Here is a 23821-nt window from a genome sequence, read left to right as displayed (position 1 = left end):
CCGCTCCCTATTCGGAAGCTCCGGGTAGAGGACGGCGGGATGCCGAAAATCAAACGCTGATCCTGCTGCAGGTCCTGATCCAGCCGGATGGAGTAGAGGCTGCTTAGCGAGTGCCGCCGAGACAGACGCGCGGCATTAGTTTATCTTCGTAGTTTAAAACGCTAATGAACTTGAGAAAATGAGGCATCGTCAGAGGGCTTGGACTCTGGCGAAACCTGAGAGACCGAATGGATAACAACTCTGGCAGTGCAAAGAGGGGTGGATTTCAGGAAATATCATGACCTGGTTTATTCTACAGATTGTAACCGCACCAGGCAATGAGGTGTGATCTGTGGGAGGAAGGGGTGAGCAGCAAACAGCATACTTTCCCTCTCTAATCTATTAGACACATTGCATTAATTAGTGTTTACCCCAGATCGAATATAGTAAGAGAGATAAGAGTGGCTGTATATTAGGCGTGTTCTCCATAGATAACGACAAACTAATCTGATCTCCTATTGTTCTTCTCTGCTCCCTTTACAGTGACATTGGGCCACAGTCCTGCAGGCAGGCACTGCCCTCGATGGGTTGCAATACAGGACCCTGGAAATCTGTGGCCTGCAGGAAAGAAAACACTGTCTATACGGGCTGTAAGCAGGAGGCACTTCAGAGCACCCTGATTACTTGAACTGACTTTCTCTCCATGGCTTCTGTGCTTTCCTTATGTCATGGAGGACTACAACCTAATTTCCTGACATAGTTTTATTTTTTATAAAGGCAAGAAAGGAGCAAGTCTAATCCCTACTCCACCTACATGACTTCTAAAAGGGTATGAATGGCACTTCTTTCCCTCCTTTTTCAGAACTCCTTTTTTCAGAATCTCCAGTAGCTAAAGTATAAGTGGGTGCTTTAATGACAAGAAAATAAACCCTGGTGCATCTTGAGTCATCACAATAGGATGTATCTGCCATGCTTTAGATTCTTATAGCTACAACGGTTACTAATGGGTGTCCTCATTTTTAGGGATTTTGTTCAGCATATTAGGCACAGCAGCTATATCAAAGCTTATGTCCCTCCAGAAGAAAAGAACCAACAAACAGAAAAAAAAAAAAAAAAAAAAACCACATACTTTTTCTATTTCCAAAAAAAAGCAAAAGGTCATCTTTCTAATATTGGGAAACTAAAGGTCATCTTTCTAATATTGGGAAACTAAAGTGGTTTTAATATGATGTCTTTAATATGTTGTCGTAGACTGATGTCCTTTAGTTTTCATCACATTTTTTGGAATTGCAAAGAAAGACATTTAAATACCACTTAAAACAATAGCAGGAAAGTGAATGCTGTAATGCAAACACCATTTTCAATATTTTCCATTTCCGCTGTGCACAGACACATAGAAATCAAAGTCTGATTTAAAGCCACCTATCCATCAATGCTGGTATTCAGCTTCTCCTTTGCTTTAACTTAGATCAGGTAAATATCTGTAAAAATATATGAACTACAGTAAAAGTTAACACGGTGAGTGATAGAAAGTCCATTACTGACTGCCATCTGCAGAGCTAGTCTTGTCAGCAGACAGGTCAGTGAAAGCTTTCCATTACAGAGCTCTGGGTACCAAATTCTTCCCACCCCAACCGTCTCAGTGGTGTGCCAGAGCCCACCTTCAGCTCACTCCTGCACCCTACACCTGCGACCACCACATCACATGCTCTCTGCCTCTCCACACCACAATGTTTCTGCTCCCACCAACAGCCCAGGCTGTTCTGAGACGCTGGCCAGCCAGCTCCTTCCACCTGTTTAGACTGGCCCACGACCAGCAGCTGGTGGAGTTTGGGAATGCAGCTGTCAGTGTAGGTTATGGGGGTGTGGAGAGTGTGTACCACCAGCTGGGGAGGGGAAGATAGTGGCCATAGGGAGAGGAAGAGAAACTGATTTTAGTGAACTGGCTGAAGTTAAACGAATACAAACACCAAGGGCACTATAGGAGCAGTGCTGGAGAAGATGTAAATCTTACATGCTGCTGACAGCTGCTTACATCTGGTAAGTAGGGAGAGGAGGAGAAAGAAGTGTGTTTAATGGAAAAAACAGAAGAGAAAAGAGGGAGGGCAAACTGCTTATAGAGATCTTTGAAGTGGCAGATAACAGAAGGACTGCAAGCCCATTTTAATGGCCTGTAGCTATGTTCAGTCTCAGGGGTCCTGAATTGTGCTTCCATTGCTATTGTAGGAAAGCAGATGCTAGGATGAGAGATGCTCGGTGCTGTACAAACATGCATGGAGGGACCACTTGGTCTCTAAACACTTAGAAACCTATTTGGGATCTAGACCTCAAAACCATATGCAACCACAGGAGAAGAATTTCCTAACTCCTTTCATCTTCTGAATGCATCCCTTCCCTTATGTTGAGTACTCCACCTCAACACCTGTCATAACTCCGTGTGTTCAGACACCCTTGTGCAAGCCAGGCACAATAACCCTCTTATGCAGTGTTGCAATTTAGCTTTGCAGACATACCTACCGAAAAGCTGCGCTGTCTGCCACTGATGGGCTGGCCACCTGTCGAGGCACTTTATATCGGGTTTCTTCCCTTCTTTACCTTAGTCCAGTTCATCTGTAGTTGTAAAGCACAAGTATTGAGGAATGTAGCCATGCACACCACCTGCTTCTGCCTTAGCAGCTGGGCAGAAGAACACAGAGCCCGAGGATGCTGGTGGCACAGAGCATGAGTCATTTCTATGGCCGGGAGGTGCATGAGGAGAAGGTGGTGGGGAGAAAGATCTCACTGCTGGGCCAAAAGCCCCAGCCGACCTCGCTGCTCTTGCCCCTCAGTGGAGTTGTAGAGGGTGAGGCCAGGGAGGTCAGCACAGGAGGGTCTTCCAGCTCCCGGCTCCTGCTGGGACGGCCGAACCTCCCTGTGCTGGCAGGGTCCGTGTCAACGCCCCGGCAGCGGGGCCGGGCCGGGCTCTAATCCCGTTAGGGAGGATTAGCGCGCAAGTTTAAAGGCCAGAGCGGCGCGGGGAAGGGGTGCAGGCGCACCGAAGAGGAAGCGGCCGCCGCCGAGCAGCGGGGCAACTCGGACGGCAGCGTGTGAGTGAGCCCGGGGGCGGGCCGGGGGCGGCCGTCCCACAGCCCCGCCACCGCCCGGGGGCTCCGGGCCCGGCGGCCTCGCAGCCCAGACGTAACCTTTTGTCCTCACTCCCTGCGCGCTTCGGTAGTGTAGACGATGCCAGCCATCAACATCGAGGACCTGAGCGAGAAGGACAAACTGAAAATGGAAGTGGAGCAGCTCCGGAAAGAAGTGAAGCTGGAAAGGCAGCCGGTGAGCGGGCGCGGAGAAGGGGCCCGGAGCTGCCCGGCGGGCGGCGGCGCCGGGTGTGGAGCGGGGAGCAAGCCCGTTCCTCCCCGGGCGGCGGGGCCGGGCGCGGCAGGGGCGGCGGGGCTGTGCGAGCCGCCCGTCTGTAGAGCCCCGGCTGTTTTGGGACGGCCGCGGTTTGCACCGACGGGTCCTGCCACTTCTTTGGGTCAGGGGCCGGGAACGGCGCTGTTGGCACAGCACCGTCAACACCGCGTAGGAGCGCCGGTCCTTCCCGGGGTGCCCGCGGAGCCCGGGGGAAGGAGCGCACCATCCCTGGGATAAAGCGCCCCGAGGGGCTGGCAGGAGCCTGCCCGCCGCGGCTGTTCCCCGTGGATTTGGCACCCCTTAACTTCCCCTCCCCGTGACTCCCTGGCGCCCGAGGCCGGCACAAGACCGCCTTGCCAGGCGAGGGAGGAGCACGTCGCGCTCTGTTCCCCTCTTCTGTATGCAGAACGCACTGGAACATGCTGGTGCTAAGGGAGGGGTGGTCCTCCCCTGGAAGCCAGGGGAGTCCTGTCGCGGCACTACACCCTGCCTTGGCCCGCAGCCGGCTCTCGGCCGCCCGCGCCCCCGCCCCGCTTCTCGTGCTGTGCCATGCCCGGGCGGGAGGCCAGGAGCCAAAGCACCGCCCGTGCCGAGCCGTGACCCATCCAGCCTTGTTCCACAGACATTTAGATATTTACACTGATTGTTCCTTCCCACGAGTATTTTCCCCTTAAAGGTTTATGGTTTTGTACATTTTCCATAGACGAAAGATGTCAAGAACTGATCTTGCTCCACGACGAAACTAATATTTTTTTTTAATTCTGCACACCAGTGGAGGCAAATTACACGTAAATAAACCCTTCAAGTTAGGACCAATAATACATTTGTATGTGGAAATTGGTAACATTAGTCATGTTGATTACATTGAAGGTCTATGTTTTAGCCCAGAAAATAAGAATGCCAGAGTTGTATTTTAGCTGTGAGTTAGGTATCAGTGATTGTAGATGTTATAGTATAGTCTAAAGCTCCAGCAGTATTGAGGGCTCAACATCCGACTAGTGCTGATGCCTGTATCATCTCTCAGAGATGATTCTTAGACAACTGAAATACACTCTGCAGGATATAAAGGTTTGGAAATAATAATAATTTTAAATACTTGTCTACATTTTTTGAATAAGCCAAAACCCTGATCACTTTAGGAAAATGGCTATTTTTCATTTTTCCTGTAGTGAAGTATACTTAATTTTACCAGTGCATTGTGACAGAAGTTTCCCTGTGAGAATGAAATCGGTGTTGTAGTTGCCACAGTCCCCTGGTACCTGTATGGGTGTTACAGGAATTGGGAAATGCAGAAACAACATTACTGTTGGTACCAAAATAAAAACGTAAGCCAAAATTTTCTTGACCCCCCACTAACAACTTTATGAAATAAAAAGGAATTGGCCTTTGGAATGAATAAAAATTTCTAAATGTGTATTTAAGCAGGCTTTTTTTTCTTTCTTATAAGTGAAAGTGATCCTGGCAGTGCTGACTGAAGTAAAACAAACCCTGGTCCTTTTTATACTTTGGCACGCAACTTTACTATGGTGTTGGGTGCTCCAATTTGAATGAACAAAGTTTGCAAGGCACGGAAGAACAAGACACATGTAATGGGATTTGTACATCCAGCTTCTTCTTTGCTCTAAGGCAGCTAGATCTTATTTTATGCACTGTTTAATTGGGAATTAACTCTGTTCTTTCTGATGGCTTAAAGCTTAATTTTGCACAGGCCATGCTCTGTCGTTTGTGATACAGCAAGTGAATTCATTGTTTCTCTTGTTGTAGTTTTACCTTTGAAATAAAATATAATTAACAGAAGAGGCAAGGGGCCTTAAATTAGAAATACTAATCATCTAGTGGCCTGGCCAGCAGCTGATTCCTGCTGCTGACTCTGCACAGCTGTACCACTGCAGGGCCTGCGGGTAGGAAGGGAGGAGATGGGGACAGAGCAGGAGCGTGTCCTCAGGCATGTCAGGTATTTGGGCATCTAGGGACAGTTTCTGCTGACACAGGGAGCAAGAGATGTGTGTGCACAAGGAAGCTCAGGAGCCCCAGACGTTCACTTGTGCACTCTCAGACTCCACAGACACCGCTACCACATGTGCTGCATGTGCTTCTGTGTCAGTGAACAGAAACTAAACACGCTTCTTCTTCATAGGTGGGTTCTGTGCAAGCTTATCTACATCAGCGCTAGTTTGGTATGAATGCTATTGGAAGTGTTATGGTCTCATTACACAATAGGCTCTTTTATTAACCATTGTTTGAAATAACCCCAGGTAACCAGTAAATAAATTGTCTTTCCTAGTTAGACTCTCATTCAAGGTGCATCATTGCTATAGCAGGACTGCAAAGTAAGAATTGGTATTACTACTGAAAAATCATTGCTGAGTATTTTGTTTGTGAAAAACACATAAAGCCATAAATACTTTGAAACTGAATTGAAAGTTACTGACCCTGAAATTATTGACCATAAGTCATGCTGGTGCTAAGGGAGAATGTGATCCACAGCTTAATAAAACTAGATTGGCTAATGACGAGCACAAGTTTAACTATGCAGCGACAGCTGTTCGGAGTGGCGTTTACATTCTCAGAGACACTCACATATTCTGTCAATATCAGGCTGTGGAAAGAGAGGAAGGAAACTGAGTATTCACGTGCTTAGTGTTCTTTGGCCAGCTATTTTATGCTTGGTGGGAAGGGCATGAGGGAGAATGTAAATTCACGGGTTTTCTCCTCTAATGAACATTTCCCACGACCGTAACGCAGCCACTCTTCTGTCCCTTCCCTCGAGGTGTCCAAGTGCTCCGAAGAGATCAAGAACTACATCGAGGAGCGGTCGGGAGAGGACCCGCTGGTGAAGGGGGTTCCCGAGGACAAGAACCCCTTCAAGGAGAAGGGAGGCTGTGTCATCGCTTAGGAGAAGGAACCCCGCGCCTGCCCCTGGAGCAGACATTCCTCCCGTAACCTAGGGAGTAACTAGCGTGTCCCCACCGCCGCCGGTCCGTGTCGAACGAGCACAGGAGCGGATTTCTTTTTATTTTCTACTTGCCCTTAGAAAAATACAGAAACCCACGCGAAAGCTGCCGAGCCCCGCGCCGGGCGCTGGGCAGGGCCGGCTGTGCCCCGCTCCCCGCCGTGGCCGGCCCGTGTCGCCACGCGGGGCCCGCTCGCCACCCGCTTGTCGGTCGCTTCCTGGCTGTTCGCTGGCATTAAAGAAACCTGCCCGTAACCCGAGAGCTGCCGTGACTTGCTGCAGGGGCGAGAGGAGCGGGAGGAGGGACGGGGCGGGGCGGGGGCTGCCGGGCTGCCCGGTCCGGCTGCCGGGGCACGGCGGCTGCCCCGGCCTTCGCCCGGCAGCGGGACCGGCGGCGGCCATGGCGCTGCGGGGCGGCGGGCGCTGGGCGCGCCTGGGCTCGGCGCTGCGCGGCCGCAGCTCGGGGCCGCGGCGCGCCGGGGACACCCCGCAGCACCGCGACTTGCGGGAGGCCCTCCGGAAGGTACCGAGCGGGGACCGGGGAGCGGCGGGACCGCGGGACACCCGGCCGCGCCGCCCCGAGTGGGGGAGCGAACCAGGGCAAGGGCAGCGAGCCGACAGGACGGATCGGGGTGTGCTTAAATAAGTAAACTCCCTTCTGGCAAGGCCAGAAACGGAACCGTGTGTTCCCTGCCTGCGTGTGACCCGCCGGGTGGCAGAGCCCTGCCCGGTGTGTGCTGCCCTGGGCGGAGCGGGGGCTCGGTCCTGCAGAGCAGAGCCCACCGGGCACTGTCCCTGTTCTAGAGGCGCACGATGGACACACAGTGGGAGCCTCCTGCAAAAATAATCATAAATCAAGAGGAAACGGGGCGCTTCTGGTAACACAGCGTGTAAATTGAATGGCAAATTGCAACCTGCAAGTAACAGTTGTGCTGGCAGTTTGTGTATTCCCGTCAGCGAGGTCAGTGTCACCTGCAGATCTCCGCGGTACTGTTCAGGGCACCTGCCAAAGGCAGAGAATCAGCCGGTTCGGCTGTCGGGAGCCCCGGTGTGGTGCCCGCTGCGAGGCCGAGCACCAGTGGGAAAGAGACATCCACCTTTAACCTATGAACTGCTGAGAAAAGTGCTGGAGTTCAGTACCTGCTGCAAGGGTCAGACACCATTATTGTGGTCACCACATAAGAGCAAACATACAATGGGTTCAGGAGAAGGGAATGTAAGGATTAGTCTCAAATTGTAGACAAGTTTCCAAATTCTAGCTGGTCATGCAGTGCTCTGCTGTAGTTTTTTTAAAAACAGTATGCTCTGGATTGCCAGGTACTTTCATGTGAGTTTGGAGCTAGGCTGTCCTATGAGTGCTTTTCAAAAGTTACTTGCAGAATCTTGTATTTCCCTGAATAAATTTAATTATTTCCAAATTTCATCTCTCCTCCAGTCCACTGTGGACAAAAGATAGTGGAATTACTTCTGAATGAAGTGATATTTATCTTAAATTTAATTATTTTAAACTTTCACACTTCCAGTGTTAAAATATCCCAAACCCAGTGTAATTAATCAGATTTTTCTATCACTGAGGTCTGTTATCACTGAATTTTGGGAGAAGGGGATGTATCTTCTGTCTTATAAAAAAGAAACCCGAGCAAGAAGGAAAAGAGATGCATGATCTGACACTTTCTTAGTAAATTAGTTTCATTACTCTACATTCCTGGACTCTTTGCAAAGCAGAAATAAGATGATACAGAAAGAACCAGAAGCTGGAAATGAATCCTTCTCCTTCACCTGGATTAAGAGTGTAGAATTCTGTAGCTAATACCATTGTGTCAAATTTGTGCTGTATCTATCTGGAGAGAGCCTTCATATATATGTGTATCTGCAGAGCTATCTGCTCAATGAACCTGTTCCCTCCACGCTGCTCCTCATTAGATGCCCAGGGACAACAACTGCATTAATAAAAAATTAGTGTCCTGAAATGCAGAGGACAATGCCAGACCTTGTGAAAGAGGTGATCTCCTGCCATCCATGACAAAGAAGCAGGTGATTTCAAGTCTCTCTTCTCTGTCCTGGGTAGGTTAAGGCACACACTGTTTTGTATCTCAAGTATTTGCAGCTATGTATTTATTGAGGACAGGGGAAGTAGCTGTATTAGTGTCTGCTAGTGCAGTGTTTGCTGCTCTGCTGTGTGACACAATGCTTTTTTTTAAATAAAACATTCCTCTCTCTTGTTTTTTTATGCCTGCCATGCCTACTGAAGTGCAGATAACAGTATGCTCTACCTTGCTGGGTTCAATGCAGATAATTACATCATGGGCTAAGAGGGAAGGTGATGCTACATTTATCACATAAAGCCCTATGATAATATATTGTAAAATAAATCACAGTAGGGAATATAAACCTGCTTTTTTCATTGTCCTCCATTTAAAAAACTGCTCATATAGAGCTTATTTTAGATTTGCTCTGATCATATTGGAAAAAAAGAAAAATCACTGTGTCAAATCCAGTCTGATGTTGTTCACACAAAACTTCTGGCAATCAGTGTTTGTTTTGTCTTAAGTTAAGCCTTTCCCCAGTGACTTTTGGATAAATTGAAAAGTGTCCCCAAAGTCTTTGGGAGAGAATGACCATTCAGTATCTGCAGCACATTTTAAGTATACCTGTTATATATTCTGGGGCACCCTTTCCAGTAGCTAAATCCAGATGCAAGTACCAGAGAAATCAGAAAAATGAGCAGTGCAATTCCATGAGTGAGAACTAGGTTTTTTGTTTGTTTGCATTAATTTTATTTTTTTAATTTTGTAGCATGCTTTAAATGATCGATAATGTCTCAATTGTTCTGAGCAGGATGAGGAAGAGACTCTTCTAATTCCAGGGGCTGTTTTTAGCAAGGGTATTGAAATAATCCTGTGAGTGGTTTCCTTTACAACTTTGTAGGTCACCACCCTTCCTCTTGGAAATTGAAAACTTAACTTTTCCTGAACTTGTTGAACAATGCTTGCAGTACACTGATATCCTACAGCTTGCTTCAGTAATTAGTATACCTGGTTGGAAGAAAAAAGGTTTAACTTATTCCATGTATGCATGTCTAACAATATTCATATACATATAGAATGTATATGGGCTGCCTATTTGTCTTTTTCCCTGGCATTAGTAGTAAGAAACTTTGGGAAATGGTGAAATTTGACATATATTTTGCTAGAGTTGCATGAATTTTCCCCATGACAATGAGACTCTACCAAAGGACACTACTATATCGTTTACCACACTTGGCTTATATGTAATGATTTTCTGTTTATTAATATATATCTATATATTTTTGCAGAAGTTAATGTATCTTCATATTAGAACATGTAGAATCTGAATTTAATATTGACATTAACTTTCTGGTAAAATTTCTATACATTTTCCATCAAAAAATACTACTAGCGCCCTACCAAGAAGTGCTTTCAAATCAGTGTGGGAGAACAGGACAGGAAAAAAAAAAAGATGTTCAGTTTATTTAAGCAAGCTCTGTAAAAAGCTTTTTCTCATAATAGGAAAAATGTCACTTTCTGTACAAATGCTTCAGTGTGTAGCAAAAGTGCAATTAAGGCAATTTTGTAATCAGCGCTCCTATTTGTTACTTTGTGTCAGAGTAGAGCTGACATTGAGATTGAGTTGTTGTGTCCTAACACTGGATTTTTTCTTCCTCCCTCATATCAATGTTAGAACAAATTGCCACTGTGTCTAGTTAGACTTCTCAGTGAACAGTTTTTAATAGAACTATGCCTAGTGGATATTTTTATGTCTCAAATCTAGCTATTATATTTCTTTATCATTGCCACATTTGATTAGGCAATACAGTTATGCATTTATGACAACTAAAATTGTGTCTTAATAAGCATTTTATGACTGAGCAAAAAACTGGGGTTGATACAGGTTTTGTCTGACAGTTCAGGTGTGATAGTGTGGGCTGCATTGAGAGAACTTGTTTTGTTTCTCCAGGGATGTAACCCAGAGTCAGAAGGAGGACTCAAACCCCAACATGCCAGCCTCTGGTGGACATTACGCTCTATCTCATGAGCATCTCTGTGTTGAAAGTATGATTTGCAGGAGTAAGAAAAGATGGTCACTTGCTCAGTCCTGTATCTTTCATAACTCGATACAAGTAGCCTGGATACTATTCCAGTGGCCAGAGCTCCCTGTCATCCAACAGGCTTGTTCCAGATCAGTGCCTAGATTGGCACAGTACACATTTTTGGTCTTGTAGTTCTACCCTGTTTAAAAGCATCTGCCCTCAGATCCTAGGAGTAGCTGTGCCGTCAGCACTCGCATTCTCACAAATTTTGGGATCCTCCCTTTTCTGCCATACTCTTGGGTAGGGCAGTTGAAGTTGTTGTATTTGTGAGTGAGCAGGGACTGCCAAGACACTGAGGTCTGCACCGGAGGGATTAGTCTTTGCAACTGTCTTTGGAAAAATGACATAAGGAGGGAGAAGGTGTTGGCTGGGATCATGTGTGTTCCTTCCCAGCTGGAGCTGCCTTGTAGCCTCTCATTCCTCAGGAAATGGTTGAGCAGGGCTCAGCTCCAGGGTGGTGGGCTGAACCTTTCATTTTCTTAGTATGGTGATGATGTGTGCCCTCTCTGCTTCAGCAATGAGGCAGCCAGCAGCTACATAGGGTGGAGGGCAGAAGGTTCTTCTGCACTCCCTGGTGAACTTGTAGCATTTTAAGATTTCAGTAGGTGCTGGCAAAAACTTTGTAGTTGATTCAGGGTTTGAATTTTGTGGTTTCCCAAAATAAAAACTGTAGCCAAATGTATGGGACCAAAAGATAATCAGTATTCAAATTTCTGAGTAATCAGCCTTGCTTTATCTATTAGGTTTGTTGCAAGGAACTGTGTTGCAGTGAAAAGGAAGAAACACAATGATTTAAACAGAAGCATGTCTAGATACTGACAAATGAATAGACCAGGCACACACATACTTATAAAGTGCATGCTTTCTTTCCATGGAAAATCAGATTTTGTAAAAATACATGAGGACAGGTATGCCTTATTACACAATGAGAAACTGCCAATTCTTACATTTTATAGGGTTTTTCCCTCCACTATTTTTTTTTCTCTCAGAAAGGGAAAATTGCATTTAGTAACTGTTTGTTTCTGTATTTGGTGATCACTGCAGTCTTTGGTACCCAGTGCAGTAGCAGATTGCAGATTACTTTGTTGCCTATGGCACAGCTTAATTGAAGGTATGAAAAGGAATTGTTGTGCTCTGATTAATCAGTTTTAACTGCATGTATTTCCCATTTAAGCCTTATTTTTCCAGCTATTAGGAAAATTTTCTGGTTTTTTTCCTTATATAAGCCTACTCAATATTGGTAAAATCCGTTGGAAGCTTCTCTGGAAGGTCACTTCTGGCCAGAGCTATGTGCAACAGCATTAGAGAAACCCACTTTTTTTTTCTTCTCAGTGATACATTCCAGCTGGCTTGAAGTGTCCTCTTCATCCAGCAGGTTTTTTTCTTTGTGTGGGGTACACCTTGTCCTGCAGGCACCAAGTAGAATCATTGGCTTCTACATATGACATGTATGAAAAGCTGGGGAAATCAAATGTTTGAAAAACTTCAGTCAAAATTATTTCATTTTTGTTCTTTATTTTAATTATCAGAATATTTTACTTCTTGGACTTTTTTTCTGCCACGTTTTTCACAGGGTCACAAAATGGATGTCTACTGTTAAACTGATCTTTTTCAGTTCAACCCCATATCATCATGGAAAATGTTTTCTTGGCTTGTTTCCAGAAACAGTCTGATGACAGCTCAGGGTACAAAAGTTTCCATATCATCATTGAGGCCCAGCCTCAAATCCCATATGCAAATAGGGAAAATTTTTCATTGACAATTCTTGTAGCTGATCAGTTGCCCAGGTGTGTCACAGGGTATATTTGGCTGGGTAGCTAGCTGGGAATATTGAGTAAGAGATGCATATTTTATCCAAATGCCAAATCTTCTATATTGTGGGCAAGAGGAGACTTGTCTGTGAAGCAGAGAAGGGTTTTGGCAGCATCTGGAACATCTGCTATCTTGACATGACCTCTTGCATAGCAGTGAGTTATATTTTACATAGTTCTCCTAGGTGAGCTCCTAACTTATAATAATGTATGTTTTTATAGGACGAGTTAGGGCTATCCCCCTTGTTTCAATTAGTATGAGAAAACCCCCAAAACCAATAAAAAAATCCTAAACAACCCCCAAAAAACCCCACCCACAAAGAAAACAATCCCCAGAAAACTGCCCTGCAAAACTTCCTGAAGACCTTTGCCCTGTACTGGTGGTGCATCCTGAAAGAGGAAGCAGTAGGCTGCAGCTTCACTCTCTAGGTTACTGCAGACCACAGGCAAGCTTGTAATAATGGATTTTGCTTGCCAGAAGAAAATGCATTAAATAACTTTGTATGAGCAGGCAAGGTTAGCACTGCAGAGAACATTTTCTGGCTGCTGTGTGGTTAAGTAATAGTTGTTTAATGGGGTTATTTTTAGCCTGTTGTGGTGTTTAAGTCACATACTGCCTCTGCTTCTGCACCCATTGTCATCACAGACTGAATGATTGCTTCTTCTGCTGGGGCACCGAGCCTGTCAGGTCAGGCTCTCCACCACCCTGCTGGGTGATCCAGGCACGTGGGCAGCTCCTAGCTTCTTCTAGGGTCTCCTTGCCTGTGTCATGGGGTTGGAAGCACAGCACTGCCATCGATCCTGCCAGTACTGGAGGGACTTCATAAATGCAGGAGGGACAGCAGGACATGGATTTGCCTACTCCGTGCCCTAGACATGCTCATCAGTGAGCTGCCATGACAGAAGCTCAGTCTCTCCACAGCCTCTCTAGTAGGGAGCAGCTACAAGGAGCTGACCTGCTTCTCTCACACACCTATATTCTCACTAGTTCTGTCCTGAATGTGTTTCCACACCTCAGTCTCCTTCACTAGGGCCTTTCGCTACCTTTCTGAAGAATATTACTGGCAAAGGATTGTCCATCAAACTTTATTTAGGGCTTTGGAAGAGTCTTGAGAGAGTCAAGGAGGGCTGTGACCTCCAAGTCCAGGAGTGAGAAGAAATGAATAATATATTCTGAAAAACTCATTCAGGTGTGCTTGACATTCATGCCTTGGGGGAACCAAGATGGAGATCGACATGTGGGAAGTGGGCAGCTGCTCTTTGGACTTAGGACTTTTTTCTTCCACATGTTTTTCACAGGGTCATGAAATGGATGTCTACTTTTAAATGGAACTTTTTCAGTTCAATCCATATCATCATGGAAAGCCTTCCCTAGGTCCTCCTGGGGACCACCTGAGAAGATCTACACAGGCTGCACATGTGGCCAGTCAGGAGCTTGCCAGTGGGGTCCTGGCTGTCTTGCACCCCTGGGGTGGGTTTTGGTGTCCAGGTTTGGTAGCACCAATGTGTGGCCCATGGGATTGCCCACCTCAGCTTTGCCTTGCATCGTCCTGAAGTACTACCTTGACCTCAACATGGTGTTGCTACAATGCTGAGTTGTCTCACTGTGCAGTCATTGCTCCTTGTGGTTTTGATTAAAACTGAAGGACAAATGTTGTTTTGAAGGCTGTTAATTATTTGCTTTATTTATTGCTGATGTAGAAACCAAAGGAATCTCTGGTCTATTACCTCTTGTTCAAGTCATTGTTGCGTTAACGTCTAGGTATAACTGCTCAAGAGCTGTCATTAGGGGTTTGTTGTTTATTTATTTGCTTTTTATATTAAAGATCCTATTATCTGTGTCATCTTTGCTTATTATATTAATAGAGCTAAGTTCAGTTGCTGTAACTTGATTTAAAGAGAAAAAAATGCTGTTTCTAACATAATATGGAAGTTATGTCATAAAATCATAGAATCATAGAATGGTTTGGATTGGATTGGACCTTAAATATCATCTATTTGCAGCCCCCTGGCCATGAGCAGGGATGCTGGTCACTAGATTAGGTTTCTCAAGGCCCGTTTCAACCTGACCTTGAGCACTTCCAGGGACAAGACATCCACAACTTCTCTGGGCAATATATTCCAGTGTTTTACCACCCTCTGAGTAAAGAATTTCTTCCTAACATCTAATCTAATCCTGGCTCCACAGACTCCATTTAATCTTCTTAATAAAAAATACCTTTTTCTTAGACATTTTTTCTTCTCTAGTAATTTAGTCTAATCTCAGCTGAGGTATAACTCACAGGAAGCTGTAGTAAAAAAATATATAATTTTTAAAGAATTCAGTTTATTATTTTAAAATTCATCATCTTGCTAATAGTGTGCTGAAACTTTACACTGTGTAGTCTTACAAGGGGTACTTAAAAGAGGTATTGTGTGGAACTGGTGTGGTCTTTAATTTCTGAACTGCATGATAGAAGGTAAACATCCTGGTGAATAAAGAAAAGTAATCTTTAATTGTTATAAAGGACATCTGTACATACTTTTCGTACCTAAATTAATTCAAGTACAGGTTCTGCTGTTGTAGAATGCATTTATTTTAGAATGCAGAATTAAATGGCAATTGCTAATGTTTCTAGGTAGTTGCTGATACATTATCAGCACAAAATACTGAGTATCAGCCTAATATATTTTTGTTTCTTTTCTCATTTAAATAATATACTAAGTTTCAGTGGAAAATAGTCGAAACTATGGCAGTGATTTGGGAGAATATTTTCATTGCTCTTTTCTGAAGAAAAATTAAAATTGCCTGTTTCTAAAAAAATCTGAATTTATGTCTCTGTCCCCTCTCCAACCCTGCCATGGCATTTCCCCAGTCCTAGGCAGGAAGCTACAGGTGCTGTTTTTACAAAACTTTGTCAAGATAGTTTCTAATGAAAACACTTATTTTTCTTACCATCATTCAACATGAAGTAGCTTTATTGGCTTGATCCATTTCCGACTGGGCAAGTATTCAGAGTGTTTTTAATAATTCACAGCTGATAACAGCCCTGAGGCCATTTTTTGGAGGCTTCCCAGAGAGCAGCCTGAGCTCATGCTGGGATGCAGGCTAAACCAAGGCTGCCTCCAGAGTCTAGTCCTTTAAGTTTGCATCTTTAGTGTTTGGAAAAGTAGCCTGAGAAAAACACCAGTTCCGTACATAAGACTTACTGTGCCCAGTATACCACAACAAAAAGTAACAGTTTTTGTTGTGGTATACTGGTACTTCAGCAGGTGGGAAAGTTATATGGCTCCTTAATCAACATTACATGGCAAATGACATTGAGATTTGGCAAGCTAGATCAGGTGGAAAGTTTTCTTTTGTGGCTGGGAGTATCTGTCAGATGACATCTGTAGTAAGCAGTGCTAAATATTTCTACTGCTAGAGGTTTTAGATCTTGTTATAGTTGGTATCCTGGTGATGGAAGTCTAAATGCTGGCATCCATGATTTCTATGTTTCTCATGATAAAGCATATATAAATAAGCAGACCAGCTGCTCACATACTGCTGAAAGCTTGCTTCTGTATAATTGCCGAACACTGCATGGGTACTTTAGGGTTTAATTTAAGGTGCCTACATAATATTTGCCTGCAGTTCAAGTGTAAAATATTTTTCTGGGGGCACAAATGTGAGGAAATAGCTAAAGCCAAGGGAAGGGACAAATCAGATGGGTAAGCACAAAGCATTATTTGACCTGTCTTCAGCAAGGTTTTAAGCAAATGTTTAATTTTGTGATCATTCAGTCACTGCTGGCTTGACCCTTTAAAAATACCCCTCCTTGTCTCTATTAGATTTTTAAGAAGGGATGACAATACCCAGTAATCAGTGCTGAAGCACCAGCCAGTTGAGGAGTACTGTACTTCTTCAGGAATTTGGCTTATGTTTTTATGAGGTTGTACAAGGGAAGCTGTTCCTGCAAAACCATAGTGAATGGTCCAATAGCTAAGAAGAGACTGTGGCTATCAGTATCTGGACTGTGATTTAAAAAAAAAAAAATTCTTTAAAGACATATACAAGTTATGGTTTGTGCAATGAGGTTGTCATTGGGGGTTTAATTGTTGTGTCATGCAAGGAAGGTCTTGTTTTACTCAAATCTCAGCTGGTAATAAGTCAGTTCTGTTAAGCAATTTGAGTTTTACTCAAATACACAGGAGCAAACCTGCAGAAATCATGGCTTAGTCATTCAGAATGTTCTTAACTTCAAAGGTAGCTTTGTATGTAGGCTACAAAAAACTTGGCCCAGTACCATCTACAACACCATCTAAAACTCTGTATTAGTGTATTCACCACATATTTTTGCCAAGATCCATCCAAATACTGGAATAAATTTTTGTATGCTCTTTCGGGTATTCCCCTGGGTGTTATCCAATGAGCATTGCCATTACAGCCAAAAAGGTGTTTCAGCACCTTCAACACTGAGGGTCGGCATCTTAGGATCTGAGCATATGGGATATGGCAGTACAGAAGAGAAATGTGAGCTCTCCTAGATAGGGTTCTGCCAAGTGTTTTTTTATTATTGATTATTAGGCCTGTGTTAATCAATATAACAGTGGGAGAGAGATATAATTGCTGAATGAGTTGAACATTCAGTATATGAATTTCTCAGAATTTGGTGAGAAACGTGAAAAAGTGATTTTCCTATTACCAGCATTCAAGTATGCTTATTTCTGTGGCCAACTGGTAGGCTGAAAGCAGCCATATATGGGCTGAAATTCTCCAAAGAATGTGCAATAAATACATAGTTTGGAAGAAGGTTTTGCAGGGCCTCAAGAACACCACAGTCATGGAGGGAGAGGATTCTATTTCCAGCTCAAGAACTAGTTAGCACCACAGGACTTGTTTATTTAGTGGGGAAAGAAGACTAAAGAGGAGTAAGTTCTTGAAATAACAAATTCTCTCTTCATGAAACAGCATAGTAATTAAATCATGGTCACAGGTTAAAGCGTTACCTTTCTGTTGAGAACTGGTGTTTTTTTTGGTAGGGTTTGGTTTGGGGGGAGGATGTTTTGCATTTGGACCCCCTCGTGAGGCTGACTGAGGTATGTGGTGCCCTTGGCTGCATGGCAGAAGCAGCTTGTGGGAAGGCCTGGTTTGGGCTGCAGAGGTGGGTAGAGGTGAGCGCGACCCAGCTGTATCATGGTGGCTGGTAGGCAGCAAGAACACAGCTGCAGGCTGCCCCCTTTGATCCTTTCCCAAGGCCATGGAAATCTGGGACTTTGTAGAGAGAAACATCCAGCTCTTGTGCCCTGAAATGTGAAAGTGTTGCTGCATGTAGTGGCTGTACTGCAGATGTATTTTGCTTGCAAAGGGAAGGGAACGATGCAGCCTGAACAGAGTAAGGACTGTAGTTGGGCAGCTTAGGCCACTGACTTTTGGAAGGTGTGCAACACTAGCAATAGCACAGTCAAGAGTTGCTCAGGGACTAGATTTGGAATATTATCAATTCTGGAAGAAGGTCATACTTTTCCAGTACATGTTCTGTCAGACTTGTGGGGAAGTCTAAATACAGATATGCCCCAAACAGCACCAACTTCCTTGAGAGTGTTTCAGGAAAAATGAAAGGAAATTAATCTATTCTACTTGACTTTCTTGGTACTGTGAATGGTCATCAAGAACAGATCAACCTTTTTTTGCCAAGGTTCTTTTGAGAATAATCCAGATTTCCCTTCCTGTCACTTTCCAGAAACTCTACCCAAAAAGGTAATAATGGGGGAAACATCCATTTTCATAGACCTTGGAGATACTACTGTTCTAGTAGTAATTGCTAAAAGAATTATTTACATTTGCCTCATTACATTTGTTGTAATAGTTTTGGGTGAGTGGAAAATAAGGATATCCAACAGGAAGTAAGAGAATTAGTGGGCTTTTCCTTGTATATTTTTTTCTTTTTCTTTTTGAATTACAGTTTTTAGGTGAAAGTAGTCAAAAGTTTTTGTGTAGGATCCCTGTGTTTATAACTTGTATAATTTGTTTTCCAAATCTAGATCATTGACAAGGAGATTAATCCCTTTGTGGATAAGTGGGAAGAAGAAGGACAGTTCCCAGCACATAAAGTGTTTAAAATTCTGGGACAGGCTGGATTCCTTGGTGTGGATAAGCCAACAGGTAGGCAAGTGTATAACTCCTGACTATTAATAATAATAATAGACTCAATAGATTAATTCACTTTTGCCCCAGGTCAATGCATGGGTTGGAATTCAGTGCAAAGTTTGCTTATATCCCTCAGTCACATACATGCTGGTTACCAACTCTGCAAATACACAATATAACATTGTTGATATACTTAAGTTGATAGTCTTCTAAATACAAATGTTAAAACCTGTATGACAGTTATTTTTAAATTAGGGAAATAAACATCACAGCAATTTTCAACATAAAATCTGTATAAGAACTTTTCTTCTACATCCGGATACATATGAAAGAATCCAGATCTTCATTAAATAAACCACAATTTGTAGGCATTGGAAGCATTTTAAGATTTGGCATATTGTACTTCCTGAACGTGCGACCTCTCCATCGTTTCAAAGGATGAGGACAGGGTGGCCTTTAGGCCATTATCCCCTAGATTGTCTTTTAAATGCATTATTCCAGCCCACAGAAGCCTGAACAGAACAGGACGGTGATGACACAGAGAGCAAGTTTTTGTGTGTATGTTTATATATGTGGGTGACACAAAAAGTCCAGAGTAAAATGAAGTATTTCTGCTTTTCAGCTAAGATACATGTCTTTATTTTTTTGTTTGTTTCTATGTAATATAATATGTACTTATTTTATTTTCAAATGCTGCTGTTACATGTTCAAGTCAGAATTCTCAGTAATTTTTTTACCCCCATTTTCCTACATTCAGAGCAGCCCAGAGTATTTGAACAATTAACTGCAGATAATTTTCTACATGGGGCAGCTCACACAACCTCAGCTAAGCCACACCACATCATGATGTTGCTAAGGCACAGGGTTCTGTGCAACAAATTATGTCTTTTCATCACTTAATTTCAGAGGAAATACTCCCTCTTGAAATGAACTCATATTCTTATATTATAATGTGGAATGTTGTCCCACAGCTGTTCAGCTGCTAGATCTCAGAGAGCTGTTGGGCTGTGATTGTCTGACAAATCCAATTAGGTCTGAGCTGCTATTTCTTTACAGAAATGCTGACAGTTCAAGATTATGCTTAAGATCTATTTAAAGGACAAGTAGGATTATTGGAGGAGAGAGAAAACCACTTCTACTTTCTGCTATAATTGTTTGATAGGCAGATTTGAATTGCATCTCAGTGGGTCTCCTTCATTGCTGATATTCATGTTGGTTGTAATAAAGGGGTATTGCATGTCATCCAGATTTCAGTTCTGCCTTCTTATATTCATCTCAAGGCATGCAGAGGCTTCAGCTGGGGTAAGGAACCTCAATGCTGAAGGTGCTGCACATAAAACATTACAGAGGTGGGAACTTAATATAATGCTCACAAAATAGCTGGACAAGAAATAACTGGAGTGAAATCCAGTGAAGAAGGGACTTGTGGAGGTAAAGGTGGCACAGAAGGTTGCATGCAAGTATTACACTTGTCATAGTCATGTTTAAGACTATTTTAACTTTGGCTTTGATGTTTGTATGCTGTTAATGTAATTTGTTTGCCCTCAGCAGCTACATTTTATAAAATGTATAAAAATTGATAAAATCCTCAGCAACCTGTGATCCATCTCAGTTCAGTATTGTTGGGCACAGAAAGTGCACCAGCTCATTGGAAGATGCTGTCTTTGCAGCATTCAGTTGTGCAACAGGATGTCACCAGATCCAGCTTTGCTCAGTAATGGTGTAATGCCACCAGGTGCATCCTGAAAGTCCTGAAACTTTCTCCTGCTGGTAAGTCAAAGTAAGGTGTGTAACAGCACAGTCTCAATTGCACAACTCAGGCAAAGCCTGAAATTCTTTGTCTTCTATGCTTCTACAAAGGGCTTAGGCTTGTTATATGATTAGTGTATACTGTAAAATAAAATTAAAAGATCCACTTTTATACTCTGCTTAGCCACTTCTGTTATTTAGTTGCTGTTTGCAGAGGAAGAGAAGTCTTATGAGATTTGAAGAAGCCAAGAGCAGCCAGGAACTTTGGAGGGGTGTTGCAGGAGGTCTGAAGAAGGGAGGTTAAATTGATTTGAGGAGAATAATTGCAATGCAGAGCACTTATGAGTTAACAGTCTGCCCTACTTTCTCTTTCACAAACCAAAATTATGTTGCATCTCTTCAAATCCAGATCATAAGACATTCTCTTTAAAGAACACTGATTTTTTAAAAGTTAATTCACTTTAGTAATAGTTACAATTTTGAAATACAAGTTTTATTGAATTTGTTTTCCAAGATCATTCTGTCAAGTATGGAGGGTTTTTTCCCCCAGAAATAATTTTGAAGCTTTCTGATTGGGCAGAAATGGGTTACAAACTTGTTTTGCTTAGATAGAAGGAAACATCTGTTGGATTTCAGATTTGTTGAAAGTGGACTTTTTCCTGTGTAAACACCATTGCCTTCATGAACAATGACCTGCTTCATGGGAGTCAGATTTTTAAAAGAACGTGCCTTACATATGTCCTTTATCACTGGAAACTTTCTCTGTGTGGAGAACTGATTTGGGGCACTATTTGTATTGCAAAAGCTCCTTTAATTCCCACTGTATGCAGTTGCAGGCTACTTGACAAAGCTTTTCCTGTATATTTTTTCACAGTTGTTTACACAGTAGTTGGTTCTAGTGAATATTGGCTGTAGTTTAGGATGCTCATTGGAGGTCATGTAAACACTGTGGGCAAAGCTCAGACATGCACCCATAATTGGAGAATTTTTAAGATCATCAGTAGATTTAACTTACTGTCTAGTCAGTTCTCTGCCAGAGAAAAAGTCTTCTCTTTGAACCATTTCTCTCCTCTGGTATTCTTTACATGACTCGTATAAAGTGCATATGTTAGTTTTCCTTAGGAAAAAGTTTGTGTCCAGTTACATTGCAAGATTCTTCCTACTAGTAAAATACATGATGAAAAATGAAGATTATTTATGCATAAAAAGTGTCTTTTTTGCTTTATGCAAAATGTGTTTTGCCGAATTACTTCATTCAGGATTTAGAAGGAAAAAACAACATCCCTATATACTTATTATTCTTCATTTTTGTTTACTGTGTATTTCTTCAAAAATTATAAAATTCTGAGCTATTGAGCTACTGCCAGTCCTAAAACTAAGGGCAGAGAATATTCGGGCAGGTAGCAGAAATATTTAACCAGTCTTGGTAGTTTGCTATGGTCTGTTTTGCTAAGGGAAGTGGGCAAGACATATTCTTTGAACTGGTCTATGTGCAGATTAGATGAGATACTGGATTAAAAGTGGAAAATATCTGTGTGGTTGTTTGTGATCTTATGGTTTTTGAATCAAAGCCTTGGCTGTTGCTAAATTTTAGGATGTATTGCCAAAAATGCAGGCTCCAAATGTACTGAGTGCCTGCATATGCCAATGCAGACGATTAAAAGTTGTTTTATCAGCTGATGTAAAAGCACAGGAATCCTGTAAAGGATGGGAGAGAAGGGTTTGTGGGAGGGCAATGTTTTCTCTCCTGCATATTCACATGGCATCACTGTGAAACATGAGTGATAATGATGCCTGCTCTGGGTATTTCATTAGTGTTTACACTGGCAGTACCGTAGGAATATTTAGTGGAATGCGTTGGCATCTAGAAATAATTATGACAAGTTTGTCCAAATATTAACCTTCATTTATTGCTGTCAGATACCTAGCAGTGAACATAGAAAATATGTTCTTATAAATTTCAGGAAAATTAAGTAACTGTGGCACGATTTGCACAAGGATGGGAAAGTGTAGTTCAGTACATTGTCTATCCCCTTCCTCTATGGGGGAAATATCCCATATTTCTGGGGTACAAATACCAGATTCGGGACTGGAGAAAGTAATAATCAGTACCTTCTTGTCACTTCAGACAGAGAAGCATCTAATAAAACAAAAATAATGTTTCAAGTGATTGCACGGCAATTGGAAAATTATACAATACCTTTCCTTCAGAAAGCCTGTTTATTACAAGTGTCTCTGTGTTGAGTGTGGAGAGGGATTATAGATCTATACTATCCTCTAAGGTTAATTCTGTTGTTTTCTTTGCAAGTATACATTTCTCTGGTAAAATGAGACCTTTGTGAGAGTTTGGGCATGGAGAGTCACTTGGAAAGGGTGCATGGGGTTATTTTTTCCCTTTTCTGTAATACTAGGCCTTGTTAATGTACAGAATGAGCCTAAAAGAACCTGGGAGGAGCAATAACTAGAAAAGGATTTAGAAGTTCAGGTGAAACAGGATTTGATGGTAACTTAGAAAGTAAATGGAAGATGTTTAGGTACTTCTGTGGGTAGAACTAGGAGGGATATATTTGTCAGAAGTGAATTAATTTACTCCAAAATGTTCCTATAAGGCAGTAGTGGACCAGCTGCAGTGCTTGTTCTTGGTTTAGTAGATTTAAGTATAGTCATCTGAATTGACTGCTTGATCTTGTTTCCACTTAAAAAAGAGTGCAATAATCATTAAAAATAGTAGTTGCACTCTAAAGGTTTGCAAGAGAAGCCTTTGGGCCATGTTTTCAGACACCAATGAAGTGATAAATCAGCACTCTCAAGTGTTTACCAGCTATAATTTATACCCGTTTTGCAATCAAGAAATAATTTTGATAGGCCTCCAAAAAACAGTAGACCAAATCAGTCACTGCTTTATTTGAATCAATTTGATGACAAAATTTGTGATGTGTGGCAGAGGTTTGGAGACCTTAATCAGATCAGTATAAGCAATTTCAGGTGCTTATTAGACCTTCTAATTTGGCAGATTGGATTGAAATCTCAGGAAAACAGGGTTTTGTATGTGTGTATACACCTGAATTCTGTGTAGTTGAGACTTTTTTCCCCTCCTCCAGTGTTGTGAAATACTGACTATTCAAGTCCCATCTAGTATCTTGCAAGTGCATGATGAAATCCAGTTGAAAATAGTAAGTGGGGGGACAGTTTGCTGCATTTCACACATCATCAGGTATTTCTGATCAGGCAGCACTTGAGTTCATCTTTGGTTTTTCTTTAGCTGTGAACCTGACTTGAGAAAGGGTTGTGCTTCTTTTCTTCATGGCTGGTTGGGAAATGCAGTGGTCCCTCGGTGAACAGCTTGTTCAGCTATTGATAGCAGCCAGCAGAGAACTGGCTTACTGAAGGACACCCAGTCTTTGCAGAAGAGATAATCTTCCTCTGATAGAGGGATCAGATTAGTTCCTGGGATTCTGATTTTGTGCTTCAGATAAGGCAAATCCTCACACCTGTGGCTTGTAATGCAGAACACAGCAGTATTTCATGCAGTTCAGGTGTGCTGATAACAATATCTTAGGGGTCAGATTTAGGAATTTCTGAAATCTGGTATGTGTACAGGTTATGTCAAAATTATATTGATAAGATAATTTAAAATGTCTCCTTCCTAGGGAAAGTTAGAAGCAACTAACTGGGAGAAAATGCGCACTTATGTATGTGCAATTAATGCT

At 42.7% G+C, this 23821-nt stretch overlaps 2 protein-coding genes across 2 annotated transcripts in view; both read left to right on the top strand.

The window, feature by feature from the left end:
* Positions 1 to 2974: 2974 nt before the first annotated feature.
* On the top strand, positions 2975 to 6591 carry LOC137486029 (guanine nucleotide-binding protein G(I)/G(S)/G(O) subunit gamma-11). Its single transcript, XM_068210907.1, has 2 exons — positions 2975 to 3297; positions 6149 to 6591. The coding sequence occupies exons 1-2, from the start codon at positions 3202 to 3204 to the stop codon at positions 6272 to 6274; spliced, it is 222 nt and encodes a 73-aa protein (XP_068067008.1). The 5' UTR covers positions 2975 to 3201; the 3' UTR covers positions 6275 to 6591.
* A 103-nt stretch (positions 6592 to 6694) lies between these two features.
* LOC137486008 (probable acyl-CoA dehydrogenase 6) overlaps positions 6695 to 23821 on the top strand; it is a 74903-nt gene continuing 57776 nt past the window's right edge. Inside the window, exons 1-2 of the mRNA XM_068210860.1 lie at positions 6695 to 6854; positions 18257 to 18377. Coding sequence (XP_068066961.1) covers positions 6732 to 6854; positions 18257 to 18377 — 244 coding nt within the window. The 5' untranslated portion in view covers positions 6695 to 6731. The remainder of the gene's footprint in view (positions 6855 to 18256; positions 18378 to 23821) is intronic.

Source organism: Anomalospiza imberbis, chromosome 1 (assembly GCF_031753505.1).
Source record: "Anomalospiza imberbis isolate Cuckoo-Finch-1a 21T00152 chromosome 1, ASM3175350v1, whole genome shotgun sequence".
Taxonomy (NCBI): domain Eukaryota; kingdom Metazoa; phylum Chordata; class Aves; order Passeriformes; family Viduidae; genus Anomalospiza; species Anomalospiza imberbis.
This window is presented reverse-complemented; position numbering and strand designations above follow the sequence as displayed.